General features: G+C 32.8%; 2 protein-coding genes across 2 annotated transcripts; both read right to left on the reverse strand.

The window, feature by feature from the left end:
- Positions 1 to 203: 203 nt before the first annotated feature.
- LOC8278523 (extra-large guanine nucleotide-binding protein 3) lies at positions 204 to 10,051 on the reverse strand. The gene is made up of 8 exons (XM_015718994.3): positions 8,271 to 10,051; positions 7,980 to 8,117; positions 5,043 to 5,147; positions 4,771 to 4,950; positions 3,010 to 3,187; positions 1,619 to 1,866; positions 1,231 to 1,403; positions 204 to 917 (listed from the first exon to the last, which is right to left on the reverse strand). The coding sequence occupies exons 1-8, from the start codon at positions 9,246 to 9,248 to the stop codon at positions 320 to 322; spliced, it is 2,598 nt and encodes an 865-aa protein (XP_015574480.2). The 5' UTR covers positions 9,249 to 10,051; the 3' UTR covers positions 204 to 319.
- A 1,694-nt stretch (positions 10,052 to 11,745) lies between these two features.
- LOC8278524 (26S proteasome non-ATPase regulatory subunit 13 homolog A) lies at positions 11,746 to 17,158 on the reverse strand. The gene is made up of 6 exons (XM_015719026.3): positions 16,852 to 17,158; positions 15,718 to 16,164; positions 14,928 to 15,008; positions 13,215 to 13,411; positions 12,999 to 13,098; positions 11,746 to 12,238 (listed from the first exon to the last, which is right to left on the reverse strand). The coding sequence occupies exons 1-6, from the start codon at positions 16,999 to 17,001 to the stop codon at positions 12,053 to 12,055; spliced, it is 1,161 nt and encodes a 386-aa protein (XP_015574512.1). The 5' UTR covers positions 17,002 to 17,158; the 3' UTR covers positions 11,746 to 12,052.
- Between the last annotated feature and the right edge of the window lie 4,379 nt (positions 17,159 to 21,537).

Genomic DNA, 21,537 nt, shown 5'->3' on the forward strand with positions numbered 1-21,537 from the left:
TAACCATAAAATTACTTAATTGTTACATTGGGAAAACATAATAATAATAATAATAATAATAATAATAATAATAAAGAGAACTGTTACTGTGACGCCCTTCTATTCTACCACAGGCGAGCACATAAACAGAATCACCTTGAGATGCACTTTATCATTAAAATATGATGTTACAAATACCCAAAAAAAAAAAAAAAAAAGCCAAATAAAAATAAAATGAACTTATTTTAAAGAGCCAACTGTATAGTGATATGGTATCCATTTTCTTTATACATTTTTTAAATCTATAAAAAGCTAATGCAAATAAGAATACAAACGTACATTACTCCGCCCTAACAAATGGTGATGAACTCATGTCAGTACTGTAAAACGAGTCCTCAGCTCCCCCGCCATAGTAGTTATCCTCTTTCTCCTCATCCCACTTGAGAACCTCCCTTATGTACTTAAATGCCTCGTCGATCGTCACCCTGTCTCTGGCCCTGGCTTGCCACACGAAAAGCTTTCGACCTGTGAGAGAAGCATAGAGGTCTTTGAACTTCATTGCCACATAGTAGTATGCCTGGTGAGCTAGTGTCTGACTGTTGTGGTGAGGCCGCAGGGGACTGAAGTCATTAAACCATTCACAAGCACTTAATTGCACTCGATTAACCTTCTCTTCAAACAGATCATATTTGTTAAGTACCAACACAAAAGGAGTATTCTTAAAACAAGGGTGCCTGATCATAGTCTCAAAGAGCTCTTTGCTTTGCATTATCTTGTTCTGAAGTAGTGATCCACTGCCGTTGGTCTCAGGTGCAAGCCACATCTGATCATAGTCACTAAGGGCAACACAGAACACTACCACACGCACATCCTCGAACATTTCCACCCATTTGCACCCCTCATTCATCCCCTTGGCATTTACCCTGATAAGTTGGTATCTGGTAACAGAATGTGAAGGATAAGTAATCCAGTAGCAGCCAGCATCTTTGACAGGCAAAATATAAAGAAACTTCAAATAAGAAATGCAATTACTAACTTTCAAGATCAGATAGTGACACTGAAAAATAAGGTTCAATACATCAATAAAGAAAATGCATTGGAGGTCAGAGATCACAAAAAATGTGATGGCTTTCCATTATCAAAATCAAAAGAAGGTTGTCTTGTGGTATGCACAATATCATGCCTAATCAAAAATTGTATTGTGCTAATGCAGTTACTTTGTAGACACAGATAATGTTACTAAAGGAGTACTTTGTTAAAGGAGGAGGCTGAGCTTCCAAATTATCCGTGTATGTCTCAGACATTGGGCTGCGGTCATCAAGAGAGAATTCTATGAAAGCCAAACCATTCCCTTGAGTGACCCCTTCTGCATAGAGAATATCACGTTCAGAAGGTTCATATTCATTGCTTGAGACTTCAACAGCCTGAAAGAAAGAAGAAAGTTGGCCATTCAATCTTACAGTGCTAAAATTCATCTAGGTTCAGAGACAACTGAGAAGCAATAAAGAGACAAACACTGTCGCAGAAACAAAATACAACGAACAAGTAATTGGCCAAATCTTTGTTTTGCCAAACTTAAATAAGAAACCACCATAAATTTTTCAGAACGCAAGAAGAGAACTAGAGCTCATGAAAATACCCGGCTTAAGAAATACTCGGCAACATCTGGTAGGAAGTGAAGCTCATCTTTTCTTCTATAAGTTTCCTGTATAGCAGGATCCTTCCATACTTCTTCAACCAATGGAGCATATTCACGTGTTGCTGCAGGGAAAAATGCATCCAAGTCTCCTGTGGCTATAATGTCCAACAGCCAATCTGAGAAATGCTTTAATCTTGGGTTGATGGAATAAATACACTGATTAGTTTCACCAGAATCAAGCTCACCACCTGAATCAAAATTGAAATGATCATTACATGTTATAATCCATAGTTTTCAAAGACGCTCGAAGGGTATCTAAGGAACTGGCACAAGGAGCACACACATGCATAATTAAAAGTTTGCACATAGTTTTATCATGATTGTCTATTTGGTAATTAAAAATGCTGAGTAAGAAAACAAATTCAACTAAGTGGGCGTACAGACTCACTCAAAACTGCATATCCTATCATTGGAAATTGGAAGGATGACTTCTGATACAGTTAGTTCTCTATCTATGTCAAGTTGTTGAGGTTACCATTCCAAAGTTAGCTTAATATTTAAATTAGGGGCCTATTGTCCCCACCATTTTTTGCTGCTGTGGGCATGAGCCGGTTCCAGTTTGGGATCATGGTTAACAGGGCCAAACCCAAGTGTGGCCCTACAAAGAAAAGGAAGGGCCTAGAACCAAGGCCGCTAGCACCTACCCACTCAGAATATTTGTTATAAAAATTATTTATTTCAGGCTATTAATAATAAAATGATATAAAAAATGGCATATTATATCAAGTCTAATATTATATGATAATTTGCATATGAAATAGTTTATATACCTTTTCTAGAATAAAGTTTTTATAATATGAGGTCTATAGATGTTTCTTTCTACAATTACAAATAATCTTAAAAAATAAAAATCTTTTGCCGGTAGCAAGCTAGGCTGAAAAGTCCCTAAGCCCAAGCCTGGTCCAGATATGTGAGCATGAGCAAAGTTGAAATTAGCCATAGCTCAGAAGTTAGCCCATTAATAAAGTAAATCACTTACACTTCCAAATCCATGTTAGGTACTGTTGGACAATATAACCTAGATATTAAACCAGTAGGTCAGAAGTTCTGCATGCTAATAATCAGTATCAATATAATAATTGATCAACATAGAAACGCATGCAGAATTGCTCAATAACAATAATGATTAAAAGCTAACATATGGGATCTCTAGAGTGACGCAATAGCAGCACAGCTTCCCCTCATACACTGTATGAGTTTAGACCTAATCATATTAAGCCCAAATTGGCTCACTCAAAATGAGTCAAAGACAAAAAAAACATTGGATCGCTCAATAATAAAAGTGCATCAAAGATCTTTTGATGGAGGAAATAAAATATGTAAGTAATTACCTGATAATGAGCTTCGATCATCAGTATCTAGTTCCTTCTTCCTAGATATTGCCTCCTCCTCAAAGCGTTCCCGTCCATCAAGCAAAATACTAAGATATCTATACATATTGCTCTGGATCATCAATTTAATATCCTGCAGTTCTTCTGCAGTAAACTTATTTCCATACATAAATTTGGCCTGTTGAGTGATCCATGATGAATGTTAGGATGAAGAAACCAGTTCTCAGTATAGTCATCAGAAGATATAAAGTTTCTAGTAAACTGTTTCATCAGAGAAAAAAAATTCCACAAATGCCTGTAGTTATAGCTTATTAAATGGGTTTGGCTAGAACTTACTCCCAAAGCTAGCTCAAAGGAAGAGAGTGTGGGATAAATACACTTCTAACACCCTTCCTCGTGCTTAGGGTGATATGCGAATGGGCTGGGTCCAGACCCACTATCGCAGACAAAAGGCCAGCTCCGATACCATGATAAATGGGCTTAGATAGAACTCATTCCCAATAACTAGCTCAAAATAAAAGGGTGCCCAAACTACTTATATACACTATAACAACCTAGTAACTAAGCGATGTGGGATAAATACAACTTCTAACAAATATACATACACATGCACACTAAAGTTAGACCAAAGCAACCGCTTTCTCTCTCTCTCTCTCTCTGGTTTAATTGGGTCTCTATAGGAGTTCAAATTCAAGACTTCATAGTCGCAGAGACAACTCCAGTACCACCAAGTCTAAGCTCATTTTTCTTTTTCTTTTTTTCCCCATTCATTTACTTTTTTATCTTGGGATATTGGACAACTCCGATGCTGGCCAGAAAATAAATAATTACTTAGACATTTGATTTACTACTAACTGTTTAGAGTAAATACAAAAAATACTAAGGTTCAATACAAAACCCATTCTCATGGTCTCCTTTTACAAAAGTACTTAAATATTGAGGGTTTTCAAATTTCCAAGTCAAAATGTAATTCAGATACAAAGTGTTATTGTGAAGAATTTGAAGTATGAACGTGCCAATTTAAGAAAATGGATAACCAAATTTTATAAATTACACAAAAAAGAATAGCTTTCACTTTACTATACAATACATGATAAAGAATAGTTTGTGCTAATGACGTAGTATTATTACTTTGTCCTTTACTCCCTTTTGGCACATTAGAAAGAGAAAATATTGGATTCATTTATTTATTATTGAAAAATTATTTAAAAGCTGAATTTTTTAATAATTCTTTTTGGTTGTATATTAAGACACTACTGAAATTTAAAACATGTAAAAGAAAGTGTATTTGATGTTCTACAATAGTTGCTCAAATATTTGAAATCATCATATCCCATATTTCTGAAATTTATATGATGGGATCAGGTTTAATAATTCTTTAACTCTTAAGAAAACAGATCCATATACAACCTGTTAGCAACAAAGTGCAGATTCTCTTGATACATATGTGTGCATGCATAACAATTCTGTCCATAGCGTGCATGACAATGTAAATAGCTCTAGCCATGTTCCTTTTAGTGCATCATTATTCATGCAAAGTTCCATGGCCAAATAATAAAATATCATGCACTGAATTATAAATGTTTAGGGGCAAATCAAAACAACCATGGCTTTTCCATAGAGTTGGGGAACTTTCCTGCCACTGTTGTTTTAGTTGATTCATAATTGATAATTCAAATACAATTTACATAAGGAAACATAGATCAAATTATTACCCAAAAAAAAAAGAAGAGAAAGAAGAATATAAAAGGAAGGTCAAACCTGCTTGAAGATAGTACTTGTTCCAGAGCCTTGAAGGCCAAGCAGAAGAAGTTTATGCACTTTTTTCTGCTCAAGATAATTTGGAACAGTAGTATAATTACTGGCCTCATCCCTCTGTCCATGTGGTTGTCCATGAGGCACAGGCAAAGAGAAAAGTGCACAAACAAACCGCGTTGATGCCTGTCTAGCAAAGAGTAAATACTTTGTTTCATAATGGGGAAAAAGAATCAATAATGGGGCTGTTAATAACTAGTGAGTTTTCCGATATATACCTTCTCCCAAATGTTTCCCCGAATATTGTTTTGGCCTTCTTCTTCATAACGCCCATCATCATAGACCCAAAAATGAGTGTCGCGTGGACACTGAACATTTGCTAGCTGAAAATATATGAAATTAGATTAGTAATTTCCATTAGCTACGACCATATACAATTTTGCAAAGGGGATAGATACCCTGACATAATCACCTTTTGTGGAGAACCAATTGAAGAAATTGAATCACACTAGCACGTATGTACAATAAAACTATTACTAAATGGTGTTGTTGAACAACATTGATACATGAAATTCAAAATGTTGAAATAACAACAAAGTAAAGACACATGACTTGGTTGCCACACAATAGAATGCCCATTAGATTTCTCCGGTAGCAGAGAAGCCAAAACTTTAATGACATGTCTAACTAACGTTTTTCTAACAAGTTGAAACATGAAATGGAAGTTATTCAGGACCAAGACTGAGCCAAAGGAGAAAGATTCTTTGCATCTTCCCAGTAATAGCTCAAAGGTTAGTTAAGCATAATAAAGTCGATACAATTACCCATTCATAGTGTATCCAACAATATGAAGCCTGCGTGTTTAATTTTAGCAGCATAATTAAATTAGTGAATTAACTTCCGTGCAATTTATCTACATAATTTATCAGTAGATATCCTTCCCATAATTTAAATATGACACCTACTCAACATGTCAATGACTAGAATACACCAGTCTCTGATCAAAGCAATCTGCAAGAACTTATATATATTTTCCGATGAGGAACTTTTGAGCCATAGCATGATAGCAAATTATGAGCGAGGCCAATTTGGATACGATATCAAAATTAGCAGAGCATAACAGAAAGAGATGCCATAAAGGACTCAAACGAGATGGTAGCTACCAATAAAGGTGAATAGGGTCAATGAAGGGCCTAGTTCTCCATCTTACAAAACTAATTCAATGAATACTTTCTCTCAGAAGGATGGCCATTCTCTCGATATTAATGCTGCATAAGCCTAAACCTCCAGTTTAAAGCAGTTTCTTCCCCTAGCAATGCCGCAAATCAGGGAAGTGGCAATAACTATCAAATTTTTCAGATCTTTAACTAAACCAAGTTCCGAATTGGATCAATAAGCACTCAGCTCAATTGGTCCATTTAGCTATAAGGAGAAGCCAACTCTATTTAGGACTTCAACGTTTTGAAGGGTTCAGGAACAGCTTGCTATGAACTCAATTATCTCAAGATTTGCTCAATCCCATTTTTGTGTGATAATATGTTATAGCAAATAGAATTCTTTGCAATGCTCCAGCCTCCATATTTGTGTGATAATGTGTTGTCAATTTATGTTTGTCTTAGTTAAAAAAGCACCTAAAACCAAATCGAGCACATTTAAGCACCTAGGAAAGGAACATTTAACAGTTGCCTTCACATACTCTAAGCATGCACTTATGCTTCCTTAGGTGCAATAATTGCACCATTCATGCATCCTATAGATACTTTTCCATATTTGGTGAAATTCTACAACTAGATACACTCTGTCGAGACCTTGCATAGTTACAAGGCAAAGAAAAATAACCATTATAAATGATTTTTTATTGACAGACAAAGTAATTCAGATATAACACTTCACCCTTCAACTGTATGATGCTTCATCCTTCAGATAAGTTGTGTTAGGAATAAATTGATAATTGTAAACCATGATGCTTATAATACATGTTTTCCCAGTTACTAGAATTAGAAAAAAAATCATTTTTCCAGAGAAATGATTTGATAAACATACTAATTCCTTATGAAATAAAAGTCTCAAACAATTAAAATAGCCTATGCAGGATATGTAACTGGCCATGCATCCTTTGTGCAACAGCTAAAAGGCCCAAAAGCATTAATATGATGATATATTCCTTATAATGTGTTGTAATTCTCATAACATATGTGAAACATTCATTTCAAAGATGAATGTTTAATTTTGCTTAGGTAAAACATTGCATTTTGTGTACCCTAGAGGCTAGGCTTCAAGGTCATTTTGGCACTTAACTTTAACAATACTTTTAGACAACATTTGGTCAGTTGCCCATTTGTTTGAAGTTTAGTTTCTCCACTCATGAAATTTCCAGAGTCACCTTTTTCTCCAATAATTCTACCATTTATCAGAAGTTCCATGAGTCTTCTACTGTTTAATTTATTGCACCCTTAGTTGCTAGCAGCCTTCCTAGATTTTGCTAGGATAAACAATTTGACCTAGCCAAAGTTTGTATCCAGACAGGTCTCAGTGTTGCAAGTTGCAACCATATCCATGCCAATTAACCTAAATAAGCACTGCAGCCTTCATTCCAGGGACAAAAACTATTAGAACTTCTTCCATCATCTCTTTGTAAAAGAATGAAAAGTATTAATGAAAAATCATAAGACAACCACATTCTGGCACATCCAATTTCCTAAAGCAAATAAATGACAAAGTGTTTTGTTGGCAATGTCAGTTTTTTGGTTTCTATTAATAAGATTTCAAACTATAACCATCTAAGACACATCTTTTGCAGTTATGCTAAAGCTAAGAGCAGTTGATTATATCGTGCCAATTTATTCAACAATCAATCAGGACATGTGAAAGTAAACTTAAATGTTCCTTGCGATTAGTTGTCCATTGAACTTGACAAATTTTGGGTCAATGGAACGGTTAAACAAAGCCTATATCGCCACTATATTGACTCAGAGCATCATGATGATAACTGCAAACCTACAGGATGTTGAACATAGAAACCTAGAAGGAGTATCATACACTGACTAAGACCACGAATGCGTCTGGGATAAGTAAAGCTTGAACAATCTATTAGCTATTACTCCATTGCATAGCAACAAACTAAATGTTGCGATTTGCAATCCAAGAAAGAATTAGAAATAACTTTTTATAAATTCAAAGAAAAACTAAACAAATAAATAAACAAGTGGACTTACTTTTAGTACCCTCAGTTCAAGTTTGGTAATTTCTCGACCATTTATATACACTTCAGTGCTCCCATTGCTTGCATCTGGACTGAGTCTCCCAGTGAAGTTTAAGTTTGAACTGATGACTCTATCTGGTTTTTCACCTTCCTGTAAAGTTCAGCAAGCAGAGATGTTAAAACAGCTACTGCTAATAACTAATCTAGAGAGATTTAAAGAATTCCAACTAGTGCAGTTAAACACACGACTAAATAGAACTAGAAAGCAACTCAATTGACCAATGCCATATCTACAAATACTCACCTTTCCCCAGAGACCAGATTCCTTGTCATACCAATATCTACCTGGCTTCAATTTACGGGGAGGTAGTGGACATCCCAGTAATTCTGCCATCTCTTCTGGCTTCAGAGGGAATCCATTGACAATCAACTGCTCTGGTCGAAGCTGATTAGCAGAGCATTCTTTCTCTGCTTTCATTATTTGCTTCACTTCCAAAGGACTAAGCAAGCGAGACAATACCCTCGAGTGTTTACCTAACTTCGACCTCTTTGATTCATCAATTGCTTGACCAATGCAAGTCACACATTTACGCCCTTCAGGCATTGATCCCATAGCCCTAAGCACACAATTGCTGCAATACTTAGCATCACAAACCAGGCATGACTCCTTGGTTTCCCACTTCCCTTTTCGACACCTGTAACAGACTCTACTCTTTTGCTTCTTCTTTCCTTTCGAGACTCCAACATACTCAGGATAAAATGGCTTCTCTACATCAACATCTTTCCTCTCAGATCTATCAACAGTATTAAACGTAACAACAGGTACTCTCCTTACTTCATTGCCCGCTAATTTAGACTGGTTATCATTAGAAGGAATGTGGACTGACCCAGGAGAAGCTGAAGCTGAAGCTGAAGCTGAAGAAAAATCAGGGTTTTGCAGTACAGACACAACTGACTCTGAACTTGCCGATAATCTAGGACTTTGAGTAGGTGAATTTGTGACACCAGCTATACAAGACACAGGCAAAGGAATTGGTTCAATTACTGGAGTAGCTAGATTAGTAGCAGATCTTTGCGACTCTGAAAGTGGTTCTGCAGTTGGGATTGCCTGTGAACTTACATCAAGAGGTTCAACTTTAGGAACCTTATAAGGGACTGGTGGACCTTCATACTCTATAGCTATAGAGTAATCAAGCTTACTATCATCTTCAGGGAGAGAAGCACCTGCAGGAAGCATCTTTTTCATCAATTCCCTCCAGCTTTCTCCCTCTCTTTGCTCCATTTCTTCCACAGTAACACGGAATAACTATTATCTTCAAGTATAGTACCAATCTAATAGCATCTCAATTGTCGCTCATATTCCAAACCATGACTCGAAACTCCACAATCGCCAAATGAATTGGAAAGTCATAAGAGACGCCCTTGATGTGGAGTTACAACCAGAACAAGAAATAATCAAACAAAGCAGCCGCAATCAATAGTCATAGATATACCTCAGGTCGTCCTTTGAAAGCCTTCAAATTTGAAAAATAATTATAGATCAAAACCTGATAAAAAGAAATTTAACCCAAATTTAAGTAAGATTAAACCCAATATCCACAGTCATGACCCACAACTTGTCAAGCAAAAAGTGCAACAAACCCAAATAAGATTGACCCATATAACAGTCAAACAAGAAACATTCAACTTGAATGTAGCTAAATTCAACAACTCTTAAGCATGACTCTTCAGCTAAATACATAAATTAATAAAATAATAGTCAAAACAATTTGCAGTCAAATTCAAATCACACCCCGCCTTTGTTTAGTATGTTTAAGCTTTCAAAGCATACAAAGAGCCAATCTAGTAGTACAATTGCTGAAATAATCAAAGCATACAAACATAATCATCAAAACCCTAGAAAGATCTATCCGCAAGAATAATCCAAAAAAAAATTAAAGAAAAGAAAAATTCAACCCATGAAAGATTCTTTTTTCTAAGCAAAAAAAAGAAAGTAAAAAAATCCTTTTTAGGTAAAAAAATTCAACTTTTCTAAAAGAGATAAAAGCATAGAGAGAAATATAAACTTTAGAGAGAGAGAGAGAGAGAGAGAGAGAGAGGTGAGGAAAGGGACAAAATCACAAAATGAGAGACACAAAAAGAAGAGAACATAAGAAAAGGGAAGTAGGCCAAAAAAACAACGAAAAGGAGGAGGAGAAGAAGTTTTATTACTTTACGAGCTTCTTTTATTTGCTATTTGTTTGGAAGAACTAAAAAGCTATTAGCTTTTCTAGGGACAGAGAAGAGAACAGCGACAGAGAGGGAAGAGCTTATAGGTGAAAATTTGTTTTTCTTTTTTTTGTTTTGTTTAAATTAAAAGAAAAAATGAAGGCAAAGACAGAGATAGTTCTGTTCTTCTTGCATTGAGAGAGAGAGAAAGGGACAGAGATATGTCCAAATATCTTTAAGAGTTTTCAAAAAAACAAATGATAAAGAGTGGGACCCAAGTTGTGGTGGTTTTGGTTTTGCAAATTTGGCTTTTTTTTTTTTTTTAACAGTGATTCTTGTTGTTTCGTGATTTTGATGTGGACAGCTGAGCCTGAGCTCGTGGGCGCGTCATCAACACGTGCAGTATGCAGAGAGTAGAAAAACCGTCTATCCAATAATAATAATTCCTCTTCTCTCGCCACTGCAGAGCTCCTCGGACACTTCTCTTTCCATCATATGGTTCATTGATTATTAGATTTAATTTTGACATGAGTTCTTCATTTTAATTACCCACGATAATAATGGCAGCTCAACTTAGGCAAACAAGATTCTTCCTTTTCTTTTCAAAGAAAAAACAAGATTCTTCTTCCCCTTTTTTTCTTTTAATTTTCTGTCTAAAGATCAAATATCCCTAATTGAGCTAAAAAAAGAAATAATACTAAAAAGTTTTCCTCTTCAAAATAGAGCCATTCGCTCCCGTACAGATAAAACAGTCCAGCCACAAACAGATCGCGGGTTTCATAAGATTTTCAATTTAAATGGCAACAACCTGCATTTACCAAACAAGAAAGGATAAGAATGAAATATTAAATCTCTAAAGCCTCATCATCGATACTTTTTGTGTGCACAACTTCAACAATTGATTGAAACTAGCATTCAAAATGCTTCTCTCATACTCGTTTAGGCATGATACCAAGAGACAACATCTTTAACTCTTAACAAATCTAATTTAAGTTAGAGGGTTGAAGGGAACGTAGAAAATAGATTTAGAAAGCCCCTAGTTTACAGAAACGAGCTAAAGAGGTACAGTCTCCTACAAATTTAACCGATTTAAGCGTGGAACAAAAACTTAAAAAACCACAGATACATGAATGAGAAGGAAGCTGCCGTGATCGATTAAAATCACCATCGACAGCAGCTTAAGTAATTTGGCTTTCAGAGACTCAGAGGGAAATCATAATTTAGATGACTTTCTTTTCTTTTCTTTTCTTTTCTTTTTCTTTTTTTATTGAACTTTTTTTACATTTTTATTTTCAGAAATCAAGAAAGTAAATATATATATAATTTAGTTGGAATTCTTATGAGAATGGAAATTTGGAACCAGAATGAAAGCCCAGTCCAAATTCACAAATCAATATTGCAAAATAAATCCATGAGACTGGACGGACAAGCCCATTATTCTCTTGTCACAAGAAAAACATCACTGCAACAGTATACAAAGTTAAATCCATGCACAAGACTAAAAAAAGTTATGCAAATAGCAACAGAAATAAATGCAATAAATTCCTAACTAGTCAAATGGAAATTCTAAATAATCAAATTACTTAGTTTAAGTAACCACGCTGAACCTTTTTCTTGCTCAATAGAATACTGTATCTCGAGTAGGCATCCCATCTTACTAGCTGACAGACAAATTCAAAGTGAAAGAAAGTACATAGCTGCTCCTTTTAGAAAAATGATTCAGTAAAAAGGATTCTACAATATGAAAAGCCCAAGTGACTTACTATTGTCTCTCCACTTTTTGCTGCCTACGAGTTTTTCCCTTTTCAATTAAGAAATTGTTACAGTGGGCGGGGAGGTAATTAAGAAACACAAGGAAAACAACCAAAAGATAGACAATCACAATGCAACTAGATCCGGTGTTTCAGATTCGATGGATACTAAAGCAGTGTGAACTTTCTCCAACCAGTTATCCAGTCGGTCTCGCAAGGATTTGATCTGTGGAATCCCCAGAACTCTTGGCTGCACCCAGGACACATGTACTGTTCCCTCGACTTGATCAATTATACCCTCAATAAGATGGACCTGCAGTAAAGCTTTGTTTACACTAGAGAAAATGCAGCTCCTCTATTTAAAAATAAATAGCACAAACAACAGAATGCAATGGCCATTGTTCCAGCTCAGTGGTAAGTTCTAGACCGTCGAAAAATGTGCTCAAATTCCTTCTTCTTCTAGTATTTCCAAGCTTTAAAATGTTTCCTTGTTCAAGAACGTTCATTTGAGAAATCCAGAGTTATCAAACCTCGTTCAAAATGACATCCGCTATATTTTGCTTTACAATACGAGTAATCAACAGTCTAAGATTCTTAGGTTTACATCAGGGTTCTTTCACTTAACAATGTAGTTAAGATTTTACATATGAGAATCAACTGCTTCACAACCAGAACAAAGAAATTAGACAAGTCAATGACTCTAATTCACCAGGCCAATTTTTCTTGTTTATGAGTCTCTAATTCTAATCTTTCACTGTATAGGATATCAATGAGTCAGCGCAACCCAATTCCAATGTCTGAATCTGGTAGGTAAATTTTACGAATTTTTCAGTACCCAGTCATAATTCTTATTATCCAATTGATGCAACAATCCAGCTAAATTTTAATCAAGTGATTGTGCTGCAAATGATAGAAGACACCCATAAACATGAGATAATATTGTCGGTTAGAGAATTCTGTTCTTGTTTATTATTCTACTAAATCATTTTGTTCCATTAATTTAGAATAAATTAGAAAATAAGACAGCAGTACAAATTTGAGGGGTAACTCCCAAATCAAGAGAAAGAACTTACGGAAAGACTCTTCATGAGAAGATGCTCCACATCCTCAACGGAGAGCTTAGTGCGCTCAGCAATGATAGTTAATGGAATAGTTCGATCTTCAGAAGGACGGCTGAGAGGAAGCATGCCAACTCAGTTAAATACAGGTAATGTTCAACTTTCCAAACTCAGCAGATGCAATTGCAAGTGGAAAAGAGACCACTTGAAATAAATAGAAGGAAAAGATACCTAAAGATAATCTCCATCAGGCAAAGAATGTTAATTTTTTCCAATAGCTTCTGTTCATTCTCAACTAATGCTGGCTGGGCCCTCAGAGATGCGTTATGCACACGGCATAATTCTTGGTAGCGAACTAGATCCCCAGAATTGAATGCTTGAAGGATATAGTAGAGCCACTCAACTTGTGTTCCCAGAAGGCTCTTGATCTGTAGAGAAATCTATCCGGTCATTGTCCCAAACACATAACGGAAGATATAAACTAAGAAAGATATTAATAACAGCCACACAATTTGACTGACCTTCAAACAAAAACAGGCATATCTTTCACCAGAAAACCTCAGATTAAAACATGTACACTTTGCTTATTTGTAGAGAAACTCTTATTACACATATAACAAGAACTAATTATCAACACACAACAAATTTGTTTTCAGAAATTTTACTAGGTAATAAGGCAATCAAAGATTTGCGTTCCACAAATGATACATGGGAAAAAAGTGGAAATCAGACACATGATATGGATCTGTGGTAGAAAATCAACTTTGAGCTGGCTTGCAGCGGGCCATTACCAATAATGAGGTGTGACATTTAATCATTATGTACAACACCATCCAACAGAGATCCTTCGTGGGATACAGAAAATAATCCTTCCTATTGCTCCAATAACTTCTAGTAAGATATTATTTAATTTCTCCTGTATATTGGCTTCAGATGCTTGCTACAAATTTCTTACATATCTTCCCAAATTCCACAAAAGTACATTCTATCTCATATAAGCAGTATCCATAAGATGAGTTTTTCTCCGCAGGTGACATTCACATTTAGCAACTTTAGGTTACATCAGGGCACAGCAGACCTCTTCTAGATTAATTTATTTTCAAAAATCATCTCAATTTATAAGTTGTTTTAATAATGGTACCCACTTTTCGAGTTAAGAATCTTTAACTGCAATTATGTGCAGTCCCAACCATTAGGATATTGACTCAATCATACTGCCTTCAAGCAGCCTGCACCATTTTATTTTCAGCCCACAGCCAGGCTACTGGACTGGCTTTGAACAGGTTCTGTATACTAGAAACTGAGCAATGAGTAAGAGTAACTAAGGCAACTTTGCCCACCAGCACATTCTCAACAACAGAAAGGAACAGGCAAGAATTAACTATCTTTAGCAAATTATTGCCACACTCTGCAAGTCAGGTAGCAAATGTTGAAATTTGGATTATAATTGCCCAAGGCAATATAATTAGAGTGTAAACAACACCACAACTAGTGACCAGTCTTCCCTGGGGTCATGCTCCATTTTGTCTGGATGAGTAGCAAATTATAAAAGTTTTCAGCCATTTAGATCTCCTAATTATTAACATCATGACTCATAGCTATGGTTATCAGGGTATAATTTCAAGTCTTTCATCAGCATTATTATACCAAACATGTGCTAAAGAACTTAAGAGCACTGAATGACAAGCAAAGCAATTTGACAAACGGAGTCTTGGCATGACCAGTCGCATACCAGGTAAGATGAGGTATGGAATCAGGAAACAACTTAAATTTAACATTTCTTACAATGTCACTGCAGCCAAACAATTTAAAGCGCCACCAACTAGAATAAAAGAAGATTTGCAATTACATGACTAGCATTGAAACATACCCTCTTGAACAATAAAAATTCAAGTACAATGTAAAATTACTGCAGAAACAATAAGACATGAAGATAATTCTTACAATTGGATGAGCAAGCAATTCTCCGAAGTTGTAGATGTTATCTCCCAGAAGCGCAGAGAGGGAAAGATCAAATGCCAAATCCTAAAATAGACATTAAACAGTCAACTAATGTGGATCCCAAAATTTATATAAAGGACAAATTTAAGCCTATAATTATGCAATCCATTCTATTAGTGTTCACTAATTCTGATAACAGGAACCCTAGAATTCCATATCCACTTATGCAATACACATAATTTCCCTTTGTAGGACCACATTATAAATAAATTAAGAACTTGTATAGTTCCTACAGGAAGTACTTTTTAAATAGACACATTAAATAGTGGAGCTTCAAAATTCATTAATGTTAGAAGTGCAATAATCCTATAATCAAAACCCTACATGGAGTATATTTGCCTTATTGCAGATGCAACCAAAAACTATCCACCACCCCACCCACCCTTGCCCTAAAAAAATCCTAAGGTTTTTCCAAAATATAGTTGAGTCCCTACTGTTTGAAAGTTAAGCATATTCTAGTCTTTAGGTTACATCAATGACTATGCTTTTAGTCTTGATTATAAGCAGCACTTATTTGCAAAAGATATTAGCAAAAAATATTTTATTTTCGTGATCCGCTTCACCAGTATCTGATAATAGAATAAAAGAATTAGAAGAAGAATAAAGTACTGATAGTCACATAATATTGTTATAGCTGTCGTGAAACACAACATTTGAGAAGGATAGCACAGAAAAAAAATATAATACAGACGCCTTCAGACTCTGTAGTATAGACTCCAGAATAACCACATACCAGCTTGAATGAATCTGAGAGGGATTCCACTGATGTATATGCCAGATAAAGAAGAGAACTTTTGTAGAACTCAGCAAACTCTTGGCGGTACTTATGGTACTGAGATGAAACCCAATAGTAACTGGCATAAACAGATGGATCAATATCAGTCATGCTGTCTAGTGTACTCTTTCCATCTTCTAGAAGTTTCTTGCACTCTTTTTGATCCCCTTGCTCGAGCTTCAAGATAGCTAATTGCATCTTAATGTAAAGAATTGGCTCATCAATGCGTAGTTCTCTAGTTGCTATAAGCTTTTCAATTACACCTTGAAGATAACTGATGGCAGCTTCTTTCTCTTTATACTGCCGAGAAACTATAACCGCAAAGTGGGCAAGCTTGAGAAGATTAATTTTGGTCTCAAAATCGGAGATAAAATTGTGATACAACTGTATCAGAGCGTCACCAGCCTGAAACATAATATAATAGCATAAATGAGTTTCAGGTATACATGGAAAATCAGAACCCTTCCGATAGAAAACTATCAAAGTAGACCACCACAAGAAATAAGAACTACAAACCAAGGGCAGCATGTGTGAGAATAAGATCAATGGAGCATAATAACTGCCTACATGCAATCACATTCAAGAGCAAGCATAAACTCACGTATTAAACATCAGACCGTATAATGCTTTTAACAGATGAACTAAAGCCCACAAACATATTATTAAAGCTTTCAATTGAAACAACCCAAGATACTGAGATGTTATTTATTCATTAGTGTTGACAAATTGTTGTTGGCTGCATGCATAAAAGAAACTCAACATGATTAACAACAATCCAGCACACATCTAGAAACTCTATTTTCCAAATTTAAACCCTAACAATCTCACTAAAAGAATCTCCCATCTTTAAACCCAACCTTCCAGCAGTACATAAAACCCTAATTGTAACCTTAAAAGCCAAAATTCTCATAGCCAATTTAAACAAACCCTAAAACTACTAAATCACTCTAACCGGAAACCAAATTCCCAATAATCTGGAGATCTAAAAAAGAAACCCTAAGCGCAATCAAAATTCAAAATCACAAAATAGAGAAGAAAACCCTAAGCACATAAAAGAACAAAGAAAACAAGTTACGAGTTGGGAATATGGACCTGAAAGACGGCGAGAGCAACGAACTGCTCGAGCTTGAGAGTGAGCTGGTGCCATAGCTTCTTTTGATACAGATCTGCAAGCGAATTGTACCATTCAGCTAGTTCGGGATGCGCGTTGCGCAATGACTCCAGATACTGTAGAGCGGCCATCACTCTGACAGAGAGAGATTTCACAGAGATGATAAATGTAATTTGGGTTTTTGCCTCTTTCTTTTTTAGAAAAAGATTTATCTGTATATGTGAACTATCAAAGCAAAGGCCCCTCTCACTCTCTCTATACTCCTTTTCTGGCTTGACCGTAAAGAAAAGAATACTAATTTTGTTTGTTGTATAAAAATATTAATATGTGGGAATATGTATTATTATCAAAAATAACATATGAGGTTATGTTATTGTTATTTGGTTTTTCTTTTTGGAAACTGGTTATTGTTTTTCTTTTTGTAAAGGTTTAGTTAATTAATGTTTAATATACAGGAATATGAAATTTATTAATTCTATTTCAATTAAGTATTATATGTGAAAAAAATAATTGAATATTTAAAGGATCACCATTCATACTGATTATTTAATATTTAAATTTAATTACAGTGTTAATTGGTATTTTCTTTTTGTATTAATATCATTCATTTAATATTCAAGAGTATATGCCAATTAAGATTCTTGCTAACCACTTATTCGATAAATATATTTAAGATTTAAATTTGAAATCTTGATTAAATATAAAAAAGATTATCATCTCATTTATGCATTTTTGGGTGTTTAAAATATTATAAATATTTTGTATTTTTTTCATGAATTCATAATTTATTTTATACAAACATTTTAATTCATAATATTATTAATTTTATTTTGTGATTCTATATTTTTTAAAATAAAAAGTCTTTCATTCATAATAATTGATAAATACAACTTATAACACACAAGTAAATTTGATTATGTTAAAAAATATATACTAATTTTATTATAAAAATAAATTTTTCTAACTGTATAAATATTTTTTTATGTTTTGCGCATTAATAAGAAATTCATTCCATTTTGTGACTATATATTGACTCACAAGTTGACTTCATTGTCATTTAACAAATCTTTAAACGAGTTTGATATTCTAGACAACATGCTCAACTTTCACTTAACTCCAATAATAAAAGACAGATAAACTCTCATAAAAAAGAAAATCATAATATTCCATCACTAAAAAATTTTGATACATATGAATTTTTAAAATGCATATTGTGCACTTGTTCTTTTATATTTAGTAGGGTAATTTAATTAATGGAATAAATAATTAAAATAATTATGTCATGTATAGGATTATGTCTTTCTAATTTCTTCTCTTTAATTTTCTCATAAACTCTTTAACTTAGCTACTTTATATGGAGTTTTTCGCATCATTTTTATTCTCATATATTAATTAAATTATGTAATATTATCTTTTATGTTACTTATTATCACATATTTTATTGAGCATTTTTTATTTTTGAAACTTATAAGCAACCATAATTCTAATATATTATGCAAGTAAGATAGAAAAAATAATGACCAACTATTTTAATAAAACTTATTATATATATAAGTATAAGGAAATAAATTTCAAAATTAAACCACTCTAGTTAATTTAATAATAAAATATACAACGTAAATCTTGGTGAAGAAAATTAATTAATTTAGCTTTTTTACTAAAAAAAGAAAGAAAATAAAGTGAATTATACAAACCTATTTTAAATAAATAAAACAAAAAATAAGACTATTTATTCATGAAATTATTAATCTCATTAAATACAATTCACTAAAAATACAGAGGGAGTGTGGTATTAAATAAGATCAATCCCATATATTAATTAAGCATTTAGAGTTATTAAACCTAATATTTGTTATATGTATTAAATATAGTGTTATTTATGATTTAGTTAAGTAACTCCACCAACCAAACAAGCTTTTAGAATTTTATAAAGTTGTGGGTTTAATATCCTTTGCAATTCTGAATAATACAATTCATAAATTATTGGGTTACTGCCGTTCCTTATAATATTTTTTTATGACAATTATCAATGCAATTCTTGCTATTCATAAATAAAAAAAGTTTCTCTTATTAAATTTGTAATTATATCAATTTTTGAATTTTAATATTTTTTTATATGTAAGTTTTATAGTTTTCATAGAAAATCTAATCAAATTTAAATACGTATATAAAACCTTTCAAATTTTAATATAAAACAATCAGTTTAAATTGAAATAATTCTTTTAGAAATTAATTTAAATTTTAAAAAATGACTATATTATATTTTTAAAATAATACATTATTTTAATTATTTATTTTAAATTCATTTTATATCATCTTTTATTATTTCATTACTGCTGGATAGAACTATAATCAATTATATGGTTGAATTGGAATTTATTCTAAATTTTTTATTTTAGTATAAATTAGTCATTTATCTGTGCATTGCATAGCCGTTGTTATTATTTTTATTATAAAATAAATATCATCTAAACTTGTGTCAAAATAATACATATGTCAAAATAAAAATTATACTTGTCAAAAATTAAGAACATATATTAAAAAAAATTTAAATTTTAAAAATTAATATATAATATATAGACATCGGTACATAGATTCTCATTTTTTTCAAAAATGCAACACTTTGTTTAAAAGCAAATCACTATTTCTTCCGTAGGTTTGATCTTTATGGAAAATTTAATGAATTTATTGCTAATTCTTTTAATAAAATATACAATTCAGTCATTGTATTATATTTCAAACTCTATTTTTAAAAGAAATTTATATTTTATTCTCTCACATACTAAAAGGAAATATTTAGACTCCACATTTGTTGATTTTTCAAGAACTAGAAGATGATTTTTTTTTGTCAAAAGAAAGAGATGTATTATTCTATAATAATTGAAAGTAAAATAACAAGGTTAGAATATAGAGGGACTAAGTTGTATTGAATATACAAAGTGAAGGATGAATTTCATTCAAATTTTCTAAACATGGTCCAATTCTGTTTTTGTTATTAGATTTAGACCACTATAATCTACTCCATCAATTTCATACTAATTGTTATTTTTAAAATAATTAAGCATATTAAATATTTTTTTAATTCAAGTAAATTACTAAAAGTGACTATCTATATCTATATATGTTAATTTTTGAGACTTTATATTTTTTTGACATGTGTGCTTAATTTTTTGACATATAAAATTTTTATTTTGATATGTCTATTTATTTATTTTGATATATGTACTTTTTTTTGACACATGGAATCCAAGCTTATGTATAATTTTATAGCGTATTCGTTCTGTAGCGGATCTTTTACAAGATCAATTCGGATTGGCTCTGATTCATTTAGAAAATGTGGTTAGAGAGACTATATGTGGAGCAATTAGGCATAAATTGATACCAACTCCTCAAACTTTGATTTTTTCTATTAATTTATTGATTAATAAATTACATTCCTAATTAAATAGTGACTCTAATTCTAAAAAATAGCATATTAATTATATTTTAATATTATATTAACTAATAAATAGTTTTCAAATTATATACTAATACTATATTATTTTAAACAATAGCAGATTAATCATATTTTAATATTGTATTAACTAATAAATTAGTTTTCTAATTAGACAATACTTCTAAATATAGAAATAATATCTTAACTTATATTTTCAATATTATATTCAATTATAAATTAATTCTTTTTATAAAGTAAATTTTTATTTTTAAAAAATAGTAATATATATCAATTATTTTGATAGTATTAATTAATAAATATTTTTAAAATAATGTTTATATTATTGCATTAATAAAATTTTAAAAAATTAAAAAAATATTTAAAAACTGTTAGTTTGTTAGTATTTTTTAAAATATTATAAATTAATATTAGATATTGAAAATCTCATAAATTATATCTATCAATTTAACTTTATAATCAAAATAATAATAACGATTGTGTAAACGCACGGGTAAACGACTGATTAATATTTAATCGAGAGAATAATAGCGAAAAGGAAAATAAACTGTCTGTGCAGGCTTGAGACTTAATCATGCAATTATTTCTTTAATCATGCAAAATAGATAGAATAAAACAATAGTCTTCTAACCAACTCCACCACATTTAACCAACCAAAACCCAATGATAACTCTAAGCAGCAATCATAGCCCATATATCATATATATATTTCACTTGTGTCTGTGACTTGGAAGCAAAGCAAAGGCGGTCACTTTTTGGAGATCTTTATTAACCCATCAACACTCAAACAACAGAAAAGTAGCATAATCCAAAGAAATGGTGCAAGCAAATGCCATCCTCACAACTCTTTTTGTTTCCCTCCTTGTTTTCACTTGTGCCATTGCATTGCATTCAAATCCTGCAGTTGCTGGAACATATCATGCTGCAGAATCACAGCAAACATGGCAAAGGGTGAACCATGGAAGCCTTCGGGGGCCTCGGAAACACATTGTGAACCCAACAGTGAAGCATCCTTTTCAAGTTCCAAAGATGCCTGTTTAGCTTTGTCTTTATGATCATCGTAATGGTACTAGTTTAAGTTCGTGTTCTTTCACTGTATCTTTCCCTGTTTTTATTTCCTGCTCCTAAATTTTTGATGCTTATGGTGATTGTGGTGATGTTTCATGTACTAATGTGGCTAATTTTACAATTTCTCTTGGCTTGTAATTAACTT

This window comes from Ricinus communis, chromosome 5 (genome assembly GCF_019578655.1).
Source record: "Ricinus communis isolate WT05 ecotype wild-type chromosome 5, ASM1957865v1, whole genome shotgun sequence".
In the NCBI taxonomy this organism is placed as follows: Eukaryota; Viridiplantae; Streptophyta; class Magnoliopsida; order Malpighiales; family Euphorbiaceae; genus Ricinus; species Ricinus communis.

Excerpts from the sequence above, each read along its gene's own strand:
- LOC8278523 (XM_015718994.3), bottom strand. The coding sequence starts at position 9,248 with ATGGAGCAAAGAGAGGGAGAAAGCTGGAGGGAATTGATGAAAAAGATG. Across the intron at positions 5,148-7,979 it reads TTGAACTGAGGGTACTAAAA|CTAGCAAATGTTCAGTGTCC; the intron begins GTAAGTCCACTT and ends ATATATTTTCAG. Across the intron at positions 4,951-5,042 it reads GGGGAAACATTTGGGAGAAG|GCATCAACGCGGTTTGTTTG; the intron begins GTATATATCGGA and ends TTTGCTAGACAG.
- LOC8278524 (XM_015719026.3), bottom strand. The coding sequence starts at position 17,001 with ATGGCCGCTCTACAGTATCTGGAGTCATTGCGCAACGCGCATCCCGAA. Across the intron at positions 16,165-16,851 it reads TTGCTCTCGCCGTCTTTCAG|GCTGGTGACGCTCTGATACA; the intron begins GTCCATATTCCC and ends ATTATGTTTCAG. Across the intron at positions 15,009-15,717 it reads TCTCAGATTCATTCAAGCTG|GATTTGGCATTTGATCTTTC; the intron begins GTATGTGGTTAT and ends TGTCTATTTTAG.